Below are 12,461 nucleotides of genomic sequence, written 5' to 3'. Positions count from 1 at the left end.
CAAGCTTGGGGCATCCCATGCCTCACACAGCTCTGCTCATCCTCAGCCTTTCCAGGGCTCAGCCCAGCAAAAGCTTCATCAGCAACAATTATTTAATTGTGTCTTGGTTTGAAAGACAGGTGTTTGTTAAGAAAGGCAGGAGCCCCTGTTTAAAATGGAGAATGTAAACTCCCTCCCTCCAAATTATTATCATTTTGAAATTAAGGGGCTCTCAGGCAAAGCTGTGGGAACAGGAATAACAGTTCTTTGCCAGGAAAATGCCAATAGCAATGCAGTATTGCAGAGAACAAACCCAGAGCAGGGGCAGAGTGAGAATCCAAGGTGCCCCCGTCAGTCAGTCAGGGTTGGTGCAGTCCCATTCCATGGTGGCTGCATCCTCCTGCAGTGACAGATGTGGTTCTGCTGGAGCAGGGCTCCTGCACAAGGTGCACTTTTCCTCCAAAGCTGCAGGGATGATGTGCAAGGCTCTGGTTTTCCTCTGGGATCCAGTGGGAAAAGGCTGCTCTGCTGTTCCAAATCTCCCCTTTGATCTGGGTAGGAAATGCTCGGCTCCTGCCCTGGCTGGAGCATCTCCCAATGGGATGATGGAATTTGATCAGCCCTGCCCTGGGACTGCATGGCCATGAACAGGAGAGATCTCCTGGAGGGAGGATGGGCTGTGGGCAAGAGAAAGAACACTGCAACAGCTGGGTGAACAGCTGGAACATGAACAGCAGAGATCCCCACAGAGATCAGGATCACTGCCACAGCTGGGTGAACAGCTGGAACATGAACAGCAGAGATCCCCACAGAGATCAGGATCACTGCCACAGCTGGGTGAACAGCTGGAACATGAACAGCAGAGATCCCCACAGAGATCAGGATCACTGCCACAGCTGGTTTTTAACAGCTGGATAGAATCCACACTTTTGGTTACATCCTGTATTGCAATCCATGACAAATTGCAACACCCTCCATTCCTCAAAGTCCAGCAGCTTCAAGGGTGTCCCCAACTGTCCTGTGGTGATGTACAGGAAAAACACAGAGCAAGTGTCCCTTTCCTGGTGACAGAAAGTCAGGGAATGGGAGCAGAGCAGGCAAAGCCCTGCCCAGGGCTGCCCTGGGTGGAAGCTGAGGCTGCAGACAGGGAGGGTTTGCTTGGGTTTGGACTGGCACCCAGCACCCAGGGGATCATTCCATCTCTGCAGCACCCAGGGGATCATTCCATCCCTGCAGCTCCCAGGGAATTCTGCCATCCCTGCCAGGCTCTCCCCTGCAGCACCACCCTGATGTGCTCTGTGTGAAGCACTCAGCCCAGGACAGACTCGTTTCACTGAGATTCATGTGGTCAGAGCCCAGAAAGGACAAACTGGGCTCTGGAAGCTTCTCCAAGCTTCCTTTTCTCTTGTGCTTCCCATCAGAGGGCAGGGACAGCTTTTCCAGGAGCTGCTTTTTCAGATCTTCAGGGCTTTCCTTTCAAGTGCACTCTGAAGCTCCAAACTGAAAGCAGATTGCAATTTTCCCCTTAACTCTCCACAAATAACCTGGCACTTTATCTCCAGCCATCATGACTGATATCTGGGCATCACACCTGAATGGATGAAATTGCTCAGAGTTTCTGCAGACAAGAGAAGGAGACCCAAACACACTTTTGTAGCCCCTTTCTGCAGGGATTACCTGAAAGAAACCACCCCTGAGCTGGAGGTGTGATTAATGTCTCTGCTCAGAACCAGAGGCAGCCTGCAATTACTGGAACTGGGATTTGAACACAGGGATTAGTGGAGTTGATGGAAAAATCCTCTTGGGCTTCAAGTGGATGCAGTGGTTGGAGTATCAGTTTTGCATCGTGGCTAAAAGGTGGAGCCTGCACCTGATAAATCTCCTGCTGAGTAATAACCACGTACCCTGGGAGTGAGGAGCAATTTCTGTTTGGATAACAGCACTGCTCCCCAAACCCAGGGCCAGCCTTTCATTTCAGAGGTGAAGCAAAGAAAGGGAGTGTTAAAAAGAGGGAAAATTACCTGACCAGGCTTTGGAATGAGGAGATAAATGTCATTTGAATGTTTTCTGTTGCTGCGTGGGGACACTGCGGTGCAGAAATGATCAGTAATCACAGAGCCCTCTCTTCTGAGAGTCTCTTCACAACAATCCTTCATTAATGTGCCACAGGTACTCAGCTGGCACTCAGCTTGCTGTGACAAAGCCATCAGCTGCATATTTGGGCTGGGTGCAGAGGAATTTCGAAGTTAAAATCGTTGTGAGTTGTTTTTCATCAACAAAGTACAAACAGCAGCAGGGCTCGACCCTCGAATTGCTCTGTATTAATGTGGGCAGTTTTATTCACTAATAATGGCAGCAGAGGAGAACCCTCTAAGCAGGATGAGAACAAGATCAGAAATCCCTTTCCTGAGCCCTGTGGGCAGTGTCTCTCCTGACCTGCCCTGCTTTCCTTGGAGTCACCTCCTGGGGATTTAACTGGGAGAAATCCCAGAGTTCTGCCCCACTGTGGGCACGGGGTGTTTCACTCCATGGGGGTGAGTCAAACATTAGGAACTATTTCCCCCAGTGTTTGATTTGGCCCCAAAAAACTGAGGAGTACCTGCGGAGGGATCAAGTGGAGAGGGAGAAAAACGGGCAAATAACTCCAGAGCTGCAGGGTGGGAACTGGGAGAATAAAGTCCAGGAAGGAGCTGCCTGGCCTGGAGGAGAATCGTGCTGCCATTCCAAAAATGCCTCTGTAAGAAGTGGCTTAGCTGTGCCTCTGGTCACCCCTGCTCCCACTGCAGCTGGAATTTATTCTTGCAGGAGCACATATCTCTGTGTGGAGTCACCTTGGCTCATTGTAGGACTCAGGTCCCCGGGAGGTAGCTGATTGCATTTTCTAAACACTCCTTCTTTACATATTTACACATCAAACGCTGTCCAAGGAGCGGCGGGTTGCTGTGGTTTTGTTTTGTTTGATTAAATTCTTATTGAGAAAAGCTTCAAGAAAATAATGTCCTGAAGAATTTGGAAGGGAGGGAGCAAGGAGAAGGAACAATCCTAGCAAACAGCTGGTGGCTGAAAATCTGAGCCAGCCAAGAAGGAGAAATGTGGGAGAAAAGAGTTATTCCGGGCTGGAGTCTCAGAACAAAACATAAACAACGCCCTCAAATCTATTTCTGGGCAAGCAGACTGTGTTTCATCCTCACCCTTGTCCAACTCATCTGCTCCTGCTGAGCCCTTTTGGAGCAGCCAGCGTGCTCTGGCCACCACCTAGGGAGTGAGCAGAGTACTGAAGCACCAGTTAATTCAAAAGTGGGATGAATAAACTCCTTCGCCACTTTGCCTTTCTTCTTTGTCCCAAAGTTTCTCTCCTGTGCTCCCTCAAGGCTCTTCCAGCGAATATTGCTTTGGGTTCCAGCTGCTCCAGCCAGCTGAAGTTGTATTCCCTCGTGGAGTCCTTGATCCCCCAAGCTTGTGCTGTATCTGGGAGAAAAGCAGGATTAAGGGCTGGAATTGCCTGCAGAGCAGGCAGCAGCAGCTCGGGCTCCTGTGAATTCCCCCTGTCCTGGGAAGGACTGGGATGAGAGGGGTGCATGGCACTGCTCACACCTGGATCTGTAACCAGGCAGCTCCTCAGCACTCACTGATGCACATTGCCCTGCTCTGCAGTCAGCCCTTCATATTTTGGTTTAAAAATCAAAGGCAATTCTGTGCCTGACCTTCCTTGGCTTGCAAGGGATGAGTGGACATCAAAGGAGCCCCTGGTGATCTCCACAAAAGCCAAGAAATACGTGGTGATCCATGAGAACAGAACCCATCAGCTGCCCCAGAGCCAGAGCAGGGAGAGGGGAAGGAGCCTCGGGGACCAGGTTAATGCCAGGGCTGTGCCAGGGCAGAGGAAAATTGCTTTTGGGATGGGGGATCTCAGCTACAGCCAGTGCAGGACACAGGGGACATCCCACAGCCCCTTGTGTGTGTGAAAGGGTCACTGAAATCCCTGAGCTGAACACTGGGAAAGAATTATTTGGGATTCTTGGTGAAATCCAGCTGATGCTCAGGCTGACAAATGGCTGTTCCTTCCCCAGGGTCCTGCCAGGGCTGGGTTTCCTTAGTGGAGAACATCCAGCTCCTGCCCAGCTCCTCGGAGGATGAGCCACTCAGGGCAAGTCAAAACAGAAAATCGAATTTTCCACCTCCTGGGCCAGCAGAGCTAAACTAGAAATCCCAAAATAAAACCCAGTTCCAATGTGCTTCCAAGTCCAAGGCTTTGCTTTCCTCCTGGGTTCTGGGAGCAGTGTCTGCAGCCCATGGACACAGTGCTCCAGCCTCACTTATCAGGCACAGGCAGGAGAGAAATAACTTTTTCTGGGGGATTTATGAAAGAAAAACGCACAAGGAGGCTGCAGCAGCCCTTTCCTGAACAAATCCTGAAGAGTTTTCCCCCCTGACATTCATCCAAACCCTTGCTGCACACTTGCAGCTCCCAGGAGAGCCCCTGATGAAAAAGTCAGATGAGCTATTTTCATTTTGCTGCAAGTGGCCAAAGCAATTTTAGGGAGAGGAAGGTGGGGGCCTGCTGGAGTTTGCCAGAAGGATCTGAAGCATTCAAGTCGTGTCTTTGCAGCAGCAGCCTCGCTGTGACAGCCCCTAAAACCCAGAGTGAGGGGGGAAGTGGCAGCTCCTGCCCCTCAGCCAACCTGCAGGTGCATTAACTGATTGTTGGAAAGCAGAGAAAGGGGACAGAGAGAAAAATCCTACAAAAACTGCCTGCTCTGCTTAACGTGAGCAGTTCTTCATTACCCATTTCCTTCAGAACTCTGTCAAAAATAAGGTGGGGGGAGATAGATGAGGGAAACCCTTTTTTTTTTTGCCCCAAAGCTGCATTGGGGGTGAATGACACAGCACTGGAAAAGAGAATTATCCCTGCTCTGGGAAGAGAGAGACATCCAGAAGTGACTCAGGTCAGAAAAACCCAAACCAAGCTGCACTGCCATTTTAACACCAAAATTCTCTGTGGGGCAGGTCAAGTTCCCTGGGAATTTTGTTAATACCTGTTCCTCCAGGATCCAATGCCTGCTTCTCTCCCAGCCCATCCCAAAGGGTCACAATGGAGCAGCTGGAGATCAGGCAGGGGCACAATCCTGTCCCTAATTCTGTTCCTGGCTGTGATATTGACTCACAGAGAGATCCTGGGCATCGTTTTCAGCTTTTCCTCACAGGTACCTTGGGGACAGAGCCGTGCACCCACCTGGGAGCAGCTCTGGGTGCAGAGAAAAACAACTAAACAGCAACAATCAGCCCCAGAAAAACACCCAGCCAAAATCAGCCAGGCTCAAACACAATGCAGTGGTCAGTCTGGAACCCAAGCTGTGTTTTCAGATTGTTTCACTCGGTGTTTGTCTTTCCTTTTAATAAAAACGAAAGAAATGTGAAGCAAACCCAGCCAACTTTGTCATTTTAGGTTTTACTTTGGGGGAAATTTCAGCCTTTCCCAGTGCAAGCCTGCAGTAGGAAGTTCCCTCCTTACCTTACAGAATATTCACTTCTATTTCCATTAAGTACTGTACAAACATCAGATAGAAGGCTCCCAAGTGCAAATATTTTTTGGGGGCTTGAGAAACAGAAAAGATAAATTGGAAACAACTTGCAACTCCATCAAGGGTTTTAATGAAGCCCCATGTCCAGCAAAGTACCTAAAGTTGAGATTAATGCTTCACTGGCCTCTCTATGTTATTTTAATGATGTGCTTAATGTGAAAAGATTTTCTGAAGCACTTTAAATGGTAGTGGGGAAGGTGCATAAACAGCAGTTCAGTCAGAGGGCACTGAAAGGAAAGCAAAGTTTCTCTACAGAATGCAGAAAGACTTTCTCTGTGCTGTCCTCTATATTTGGATGCTCCTTTGGGTGACAGGTGCACACCCCCTCATGGCACCTGGAAGGAATTTAGGGAGAGAAGAGTCTTGCAGAGGGGTTCATGTCCTGATCCCTGTACATATTATCTGCTCCTAATGCCACGAACTGGAGACAAGAGCAGCGAGGAAGGTGAGATTTGCATAATGCTGATCAATTTGAAACCCACAGCAAGCAGAAGTGCTTTTTGATTGCATTTCCCAGTGCAGCAGCAGCCAAGTGTTTATTTATTCAGGTCAGCTCTCACAGCAGCAATTGCACCTCTGCAAGGAGAGCTGGGGATACAATCACACTTGGAGCCAAGAGGACCAAAAGCCATTTCTTTGGATACATTTAAAGCCTTCCCCACACAGCCAGGGACCAGAAAGCTTTTAAGGTTTTTTTGGCTTCTGCTTGAGAGAGCTCAGCCTGGGGAGGGCCAGGGCCAAGGGCTGGGAGAGGTCCTGGGAGCAGGGCTGGGAAGGCACAGAGGGATGGAGAGGGGAGGAAGGGGATGGAAAAGCTGCTCTGGCAGAGGGATTTGTGTCCCCAGCCCTGCCCCAGCAGGGATAAGGGTTTGTGCACAATCCCTGTGCTGTTCAGTGAGAGACAGAGCAAAGCTCTCCAAGGAGGGGGAGAGACAGGAACTCTGCCAGGTGCACTCTCAGGAATGCCAGCATTTGGGATTTGGGCTCCAAACTCCTCCTCGGGCTGAGGTGGGGACACTGAGCAGGTGCCAGCCCTGAGGAACCAGCCAGTGTGGGCCAGTCCAAAAGACCAGTCCCACCACAGCAAACAGTTCTGCTCCCAGCTGTGATCACACATAAGGTCATGGCTGCAGAATTCTGCAAATATGGCTTGAGATTGGCAAGAATGCAGGTACACCACAACAGGGATCTGAACATTCCTTTTTTACACTCTGCAACAAACCACCAGAGACAGAATGAAAATTTCCATTAAAGAACTTTTCAACTATTAAAATCAGGTTTCCATCACCCATGGAGGCAACTGCTGTAAATAGGATTTGGCACAGCATGGAGAAGGGCAAAGCTTCAGCTGCCTGCAGGGGCATGGTCAGAGGTGAAAAGGAAAAGGTTTTTGGAATTTGGAAAGGAATTTGGAAAGGAATTTGGAAAGATTTCATCCCAGGAAATATCCCCTGTAGGAGGATCCCACTTTGCCCCCTAAACCTTCAGTGCTCCAAGGCCAGCACCCTACAGGGACAGGGGAGCACTGGGGGTGTGGAAGGGCCCTGTCCCTGTTCTGTACAGGTGAGCAGGGTCACCTGTCCCTATCCCTGTCCTGTACAGGTGAGCAGGGTCACCTGCAGGGTGACACCACCTCCACCACCACCTCTGCAGGAGAAAGGCACAGACACCTGGACAGGTTCTCCAGTCTCTGAATTTGTGCCCTCAATCAGCCACCACCCCCTCTGTGTTATGTGAAGGAACAGATGGGGAGGCGTTTGTCCTCACACTTTAAAAAAATAATTGCTTGATCATAAATCATGATTATTTCAATTGATGAATCATTTGGACTCATTTTAGGCGTCAAGTCATCTTTAATTGTGCCATAATTGTGGTATGAAGAATTCACTCCTCACTCCTGTATATTCTTATTAGAGTTGGAGCAAGTTAAATTATTATTCCTTTGTTAGAAAGACAATTAAAATGACAGTAAACCAAGAGTACAGAAAAATGTCCTGCTATTAAATGATTGTGATCAGTCCTTGTCTCCCCCTGCTCTTTCACACACACAAACATCAGTTCCCCTGCCCAAGTGTGTAAAGCTTTGTTTTTACAGTCCAAAACACAACACTTGAGTAACCTTTCACATGCCACTTGTGTAACCTTTCACACTGAACTTGGAGTCTTTCTCCAAGTGAAATCACACTTGTGAGGTCAGTCCAGACATGTCAAACACAGGATTTGAGACTGAAGAGAGAAACGTCCAAGATAATAAAAAATGTGCTTCTCCCTCTGGGGAGAATGTACAGAATTATTTTCATGATCAGAAATAATTTATTGATGGGAAATGAGATGCCAGCTAAGGAAATTCGCTGTTAGTCCCAATAGTTTGTCCTGTGGGTTGCTCAGGAATCTCCAAGCACTTGGAATCCCATGGCTCAGCTCAATGGGAGCCACCCCAAGCAGGGGCCAGGGTTTGGGTTTGGGTTTCTCGGGGGAAATGTTAATCAGGACCTACTGAAGGTCCTTTGAACAGCCAGTGTTTTATGGCAGGATGGGATGGGGCTGAACCTATTCCAGTCAATGCTTCCATGGGGTGGAGAAGGAAATACTGACGTGTTTTCAGGCACTGGTGAGGTCAGAAGATCTTTCAGAGCCTGACCATGAGAAATGCCAAGTGACAATCCCAACATGACATGGGATCAGCCTGGCCAGGCCTCTCCTAAGAGAGCTGGAAGGCAAAAAAAAACTATTAAAAAAAAAAAAAAAAAAAAGGAGAGAAAAGGGCTCGAGATTGATGAGGTGGGCAATAGCTCATATTTACATATCTGGGGCCTCCCTGACAGCAGAAAAAATAAGTTAGCCCAAAAAATAGAAATCTAATCTGCATTCACTTCCCAGCTTGTCAGAAGGCCTCGGTGCAGAGCAGCACAGGGGTGTCCCACACAGGGACCCCACCAATAAATCTGTTTGATTTCCTGTTATGAGAAGCAGACAAAGAGATATGGCCAGGGATGGGCAGAGCTGTCTGCACAAGGGAAGAGCCCGTGCTCTCACCCCAAACTCCAACCCACCCTGTCCGAGGTTACCAAAAGTTCAGTTCACTTTGGGGCTTTTTTCCCTTTTTTTTTTTCTCCTTTCCGTGCCTTCCCGTGGGAGCTGGAAGGAGACAAAGCTTTTCTTTCCTGCTGGCAACGAGCAGCCCTGAAAGTGTCACAAAAAGTTTGCTCTGGAGACATTTCCAGTCCGAAGGTGTGATCTTGCAGCCCCTCCAGACGTGAGTAATGCCGTGACATTTGTAATGGCATTCACCGCGCTGGGTGAGAATTTCTTGGCATTTCTCTCCAAGTGTTTTCCCCACACCACTCCTTCCTCACTTTCTTCTCCCCTCCGTTGTCTCACACACACAGAGAAAAGGGAAAAATTTCAGGTGAAAAAGGTGTTTTTTCCCAAAGCCCTGAGGAGCTGGTCCTCAGCCTGATCCTGCAGCCCTGAGCAAGAGATGCTCCATGGCATGAATTTTCCAGCAGGTCCCCAACAACACTTGAAAGGGATTAGGATGAGTGTGGAAGCACTGCAATGTGTTTTGTGAAACACCACAACCAACAGCTTTGTTTCTGTATTCTTCTGTATAATGAAGGAGTGTTTCAGAACTGCTGGGAATTCCCCACAACATCAGGAGCCTCACTGGATCATCTCTTCTCCCAGCAAAATGTTTCAAAACCTTTCATGGATGTAAATTTGCTCATTTGCATTGTTGTGTTGTTTGTTTTTTTCTTTAGAGAGACCCAAGATCTATGAAAAGGAAACAGATTTCGATAAGGTGGTGAAGGTGGAGTTGAGAAGCAAACACAAAATCCAGTGCACAGCAAGTGGGAATCCCGAGCCCAGGATCGAGTGGAAGTGGCAGCCCTGCAACCTCACAGACACCCTGTAAGTGATGTCCCTATGGATGAACATGGCTATTCCCAGCCAGGTTTTATTTCCCCTCCACCCTATTTGCCTGAGCTAAAATCACAAGCAGAGTGAAGATCTCTGTGGTTGTGAGCCCAGCTGGTGTCTGGTTGTGTCTGTGTATTACCTGAACTGTGTTAAATAAGTTTAAAGTGACTAAAGATCATTTATGATCATGAATTTTCCTTTACCTTGGCCAGCATTGCCTCTCTGACTTCCCTTAGCCCTGCTGGATGCTGTGAATATTTGACAAAGCAAAACCAGCAGGGTTTGTGGGCAGAGCTAACACACCTTCTGCCCTGCAAGAGCTTTTTCCAGACAAACCTGCTGAAGGCTCAGCTCCCTTCAATCCATTTGGGATTGATTCCTGGCATTTCCCAAGGGCTGGGCTCAGGGTCTTGTGGCACCCTCGATGTCCCTGAAGCTGGGAGAGGGAATTGTGGCTTTCTGGGGACCCTTCTGTGCTGCAGGCTGGGGTGTGAACACACAGCCAAGTCCCTGGGTCAGAGCTGCCAGAGAGGAAGGAGGCCAGGGAAAAGCAGATTTGGCTAAGGAGACATTCCCTGTGCTCCTGCAGACCAGGGAAAAGCAGATTTGGCTAAGGAGAAATTCCCTGTGCTCCTGCAGATCAGGGAAATGCAGATTTGGTTAAGGAGACATTCCCTGTGCTCCTGCAGGTCCCTGGGCTGCAGAGAGGAGCCCTGGCTGATGCCCAGTCTCGCCCCTGGTAGCCCCTGGGCACTGCAGGAGCCAGGTCCTGCACAGTTCTGGCCTCTTCAGCTCCTCCCTGCAGTGAGAGGGCAGAAATCAGGCTTTGCACCCATTAAAAAAATGAAGAGAGATCTAGAAAACAAGGGAGAAAGTTGCTGGATAGTGCCTTGTTCTCTCACTTATTGCTGAATGGCACCATGAGAGAGGGGAACATCAGGGAGAAATCCTTTCCCAGGTTTTCTGTGCAGGGATGGTGGGTGATCCAGCATCAGCTTGGGAGCTGATTCCACACAGCTCCTGTGGGACTAAACTCAGGGGTCTGATGGTTTTGTTGGAATAAACTCAGGGATCTGATGATTTTTTGGGATTAAATTCAGGGATCTGATGGTTTTTTGGGAATAAATTCAGGGGTCTGATTTTTTGGGGGAATAAACTCAGGGATCTGATGGTTTTTGGGGAATAAGCTCAGTGATCTGATAGCTTTATTGGAATAAACTCAGGGATCTGATGGTTATGGGGAATAAACTCAGGGATGGTTTTGTGGGAATAAACTCAGGGATCTGATGGTTTTTTGGATTAAACTCAGGGATGTGATGGCTGTGCTGGCACTGCAGGGCTGCAGGAGGCACAGGGCTCTGTCTGGGAAGGGTTCAGCCAGAGCAGAGTGGAAACACCACACACAAACAGGTCCCGCATCCTCCAGGAAAGCCACAGGGGTGACCCAAAATCTTTTCCAGACCTTTCTGTCTAAGGGGAGAGGATTGGCCACGAGTGCTGGACTCAAGCAGATCCAAAGCAGTGACCTGGTGGCAAAGGACCTCACATAACCCTGGCTGCAGCTCTGTGCCTCTCTGATCTTATCAATTTAAATACAATTGCAGAGTGGCTCTACCTCTGCTGGCCCCAGGGGCAGCCTTATCTTGCAGCAGCAGAAGCTGGAGGAGGATTCCTGTGGGAAATGACACAGCCCCCGTTTCCTCCTGTTGTCTGACTTCCTCTCTCCCTCTCTTTCTCTCCCCCCACTCTGTCTCAGCAGTGCCCTTTGAGTCCCTGAGCACCAGCATTGTTCCTTAGAGCTGGGATGTGATTTTACTTCCTCTGAGCTTTCCCCCTTCATCCTCAGGACAGGATTGTGCCTTGCAGGAAGTCCCTCAAGATCTTCTAATTAGGTCCTTCTGAGAGCTGCAAACCCTGCCCTGACCCAGGGTGTTGCCCCCGTGCTTTGTGTGGCTTTGGAAAAAGCCAAATTTATGATTTATGGAGGAATTTTCTGCAGCATCAGCCCTTGGTCAGTGCCTATAAAAGTCCATATTCATTTTACCTTCTGAAACCCCGTGGTGGGCTCAAAGCCTTTGCATTTCTAGGAGTGGCAAGAGCCGTGTCTCTGCTTAGTTTTACCAAGTGGAGGGAGACAGGGAAGTTTTTTTGCCCTGGATGGTGCAGCTGGACCTGCCCACATGACGTGTTACACACTCTGCCCCTTGCCCATATTCCAAAATGAAGATTGAGAAGAGTCTTCTGTGGAATGTGCAGCATTAAAGGAGCCTTCTGCTGTTCTTATCCCAGTATTTATCCATTCTACTCCTTCAGCCCACACTTCCTGTTGGAAGCTGAGCACAGACATCCACCTCCCCACAGCTTGGAGTGACTGGCATTTTGAATTTGGAAACATAACTTATACTAGCCTGATAAAACTCCCATGATTTAATTAACTGGCCGGTATTTTCCATTTCTAATCTTGGCAAAGATTGGGGGGTTCGTTGCTGGTCTTGCAGTGATTTTGTTTGCCTCTGTCAAGGTGCTTTGTAAATAATTTTGGAATGTTGTAAAGAAGGAATGGAGGAATTTCACAAAGAAGCAACAGACTCCAGCAGCAACAGTTCTTAGGAGTATTTAAGACCTGAGATTATTGTCTAAGATTGACATTTTCTCACTCCAATCCCCCTCCCTGCTTACCTTGAACACCATCTCTGCTTTTCTACCTCCAGGTGCAATCCTGAGGGACCAAAAGTTGTGGTTTGGGAGAACACAGTCATAGGAAACAAGATCAGGAGCATCGAGAACACCCCCATGAGGCAGGGGGACAAACCAAAGGTGCGTGTGGGATGGCCTGGGGATGATGTCAGGGGATGCTCAGCCCCAGCTCGAGGTTCCCAAGCTGCTCAGGGTTCTTTGCATGCCTGGAATTCCCCGGCGCTGGGATCATCCCAGATCTCTGCTGTTTACCAGTGCTGGGCTTTGGGAATGATGTCACAC

At 48.9% G+C, this 12,461-nt stretch overlaps 1 protein-coding gene across 3 annotated transcripts in view; it reads left to right on the top strand.

Annotated features, from left to right (window-relative positions):
* The window catches only part of LOC106853713 (vascular endothelial growth factor receptor kdr-like), a 134,207-nt gene that overhangs the window by 68,301 nt on the left and 53,445 nt on the right, over positions 1 to 12,461 (top strand). For all 3 annotated transcript variants that reach the window (XM_014877140.2, XM_014877139.2, XM_088172974.1), the window contains exons 10-11: positions 9,323 to 9,473; positions 12,194 to 12,299. In XM_014877140.2, the coding sequence (XP_014732626.2) occupies positions 9,323 to 9,473; positions 12,194 to 12,299 (257 nt within the window). The remainder of the gene's footprint in view (positions 1 to 9,322; positions 9,474 to 12,193; positions 12,300 to 12,461) is intronic.

This window comes from Sturnus vulgaris, chromosome 14 (genome assembly GCF_052056855.1).
Source record: "Sturnus vulgaris isolate bStuVul1 chromosome 14, bStuVul1.hap1, whole genome shotgun sequence".
Lineage (NCBI taxonomy): Eukaryota > Metazoa > Chordata > Aves > Passeriformes > Sturnidae > Sturnus > Sturnus vulgaris.
This window is presented reverse-complemented; position numbering and strand designations above follow the sequence as displayed.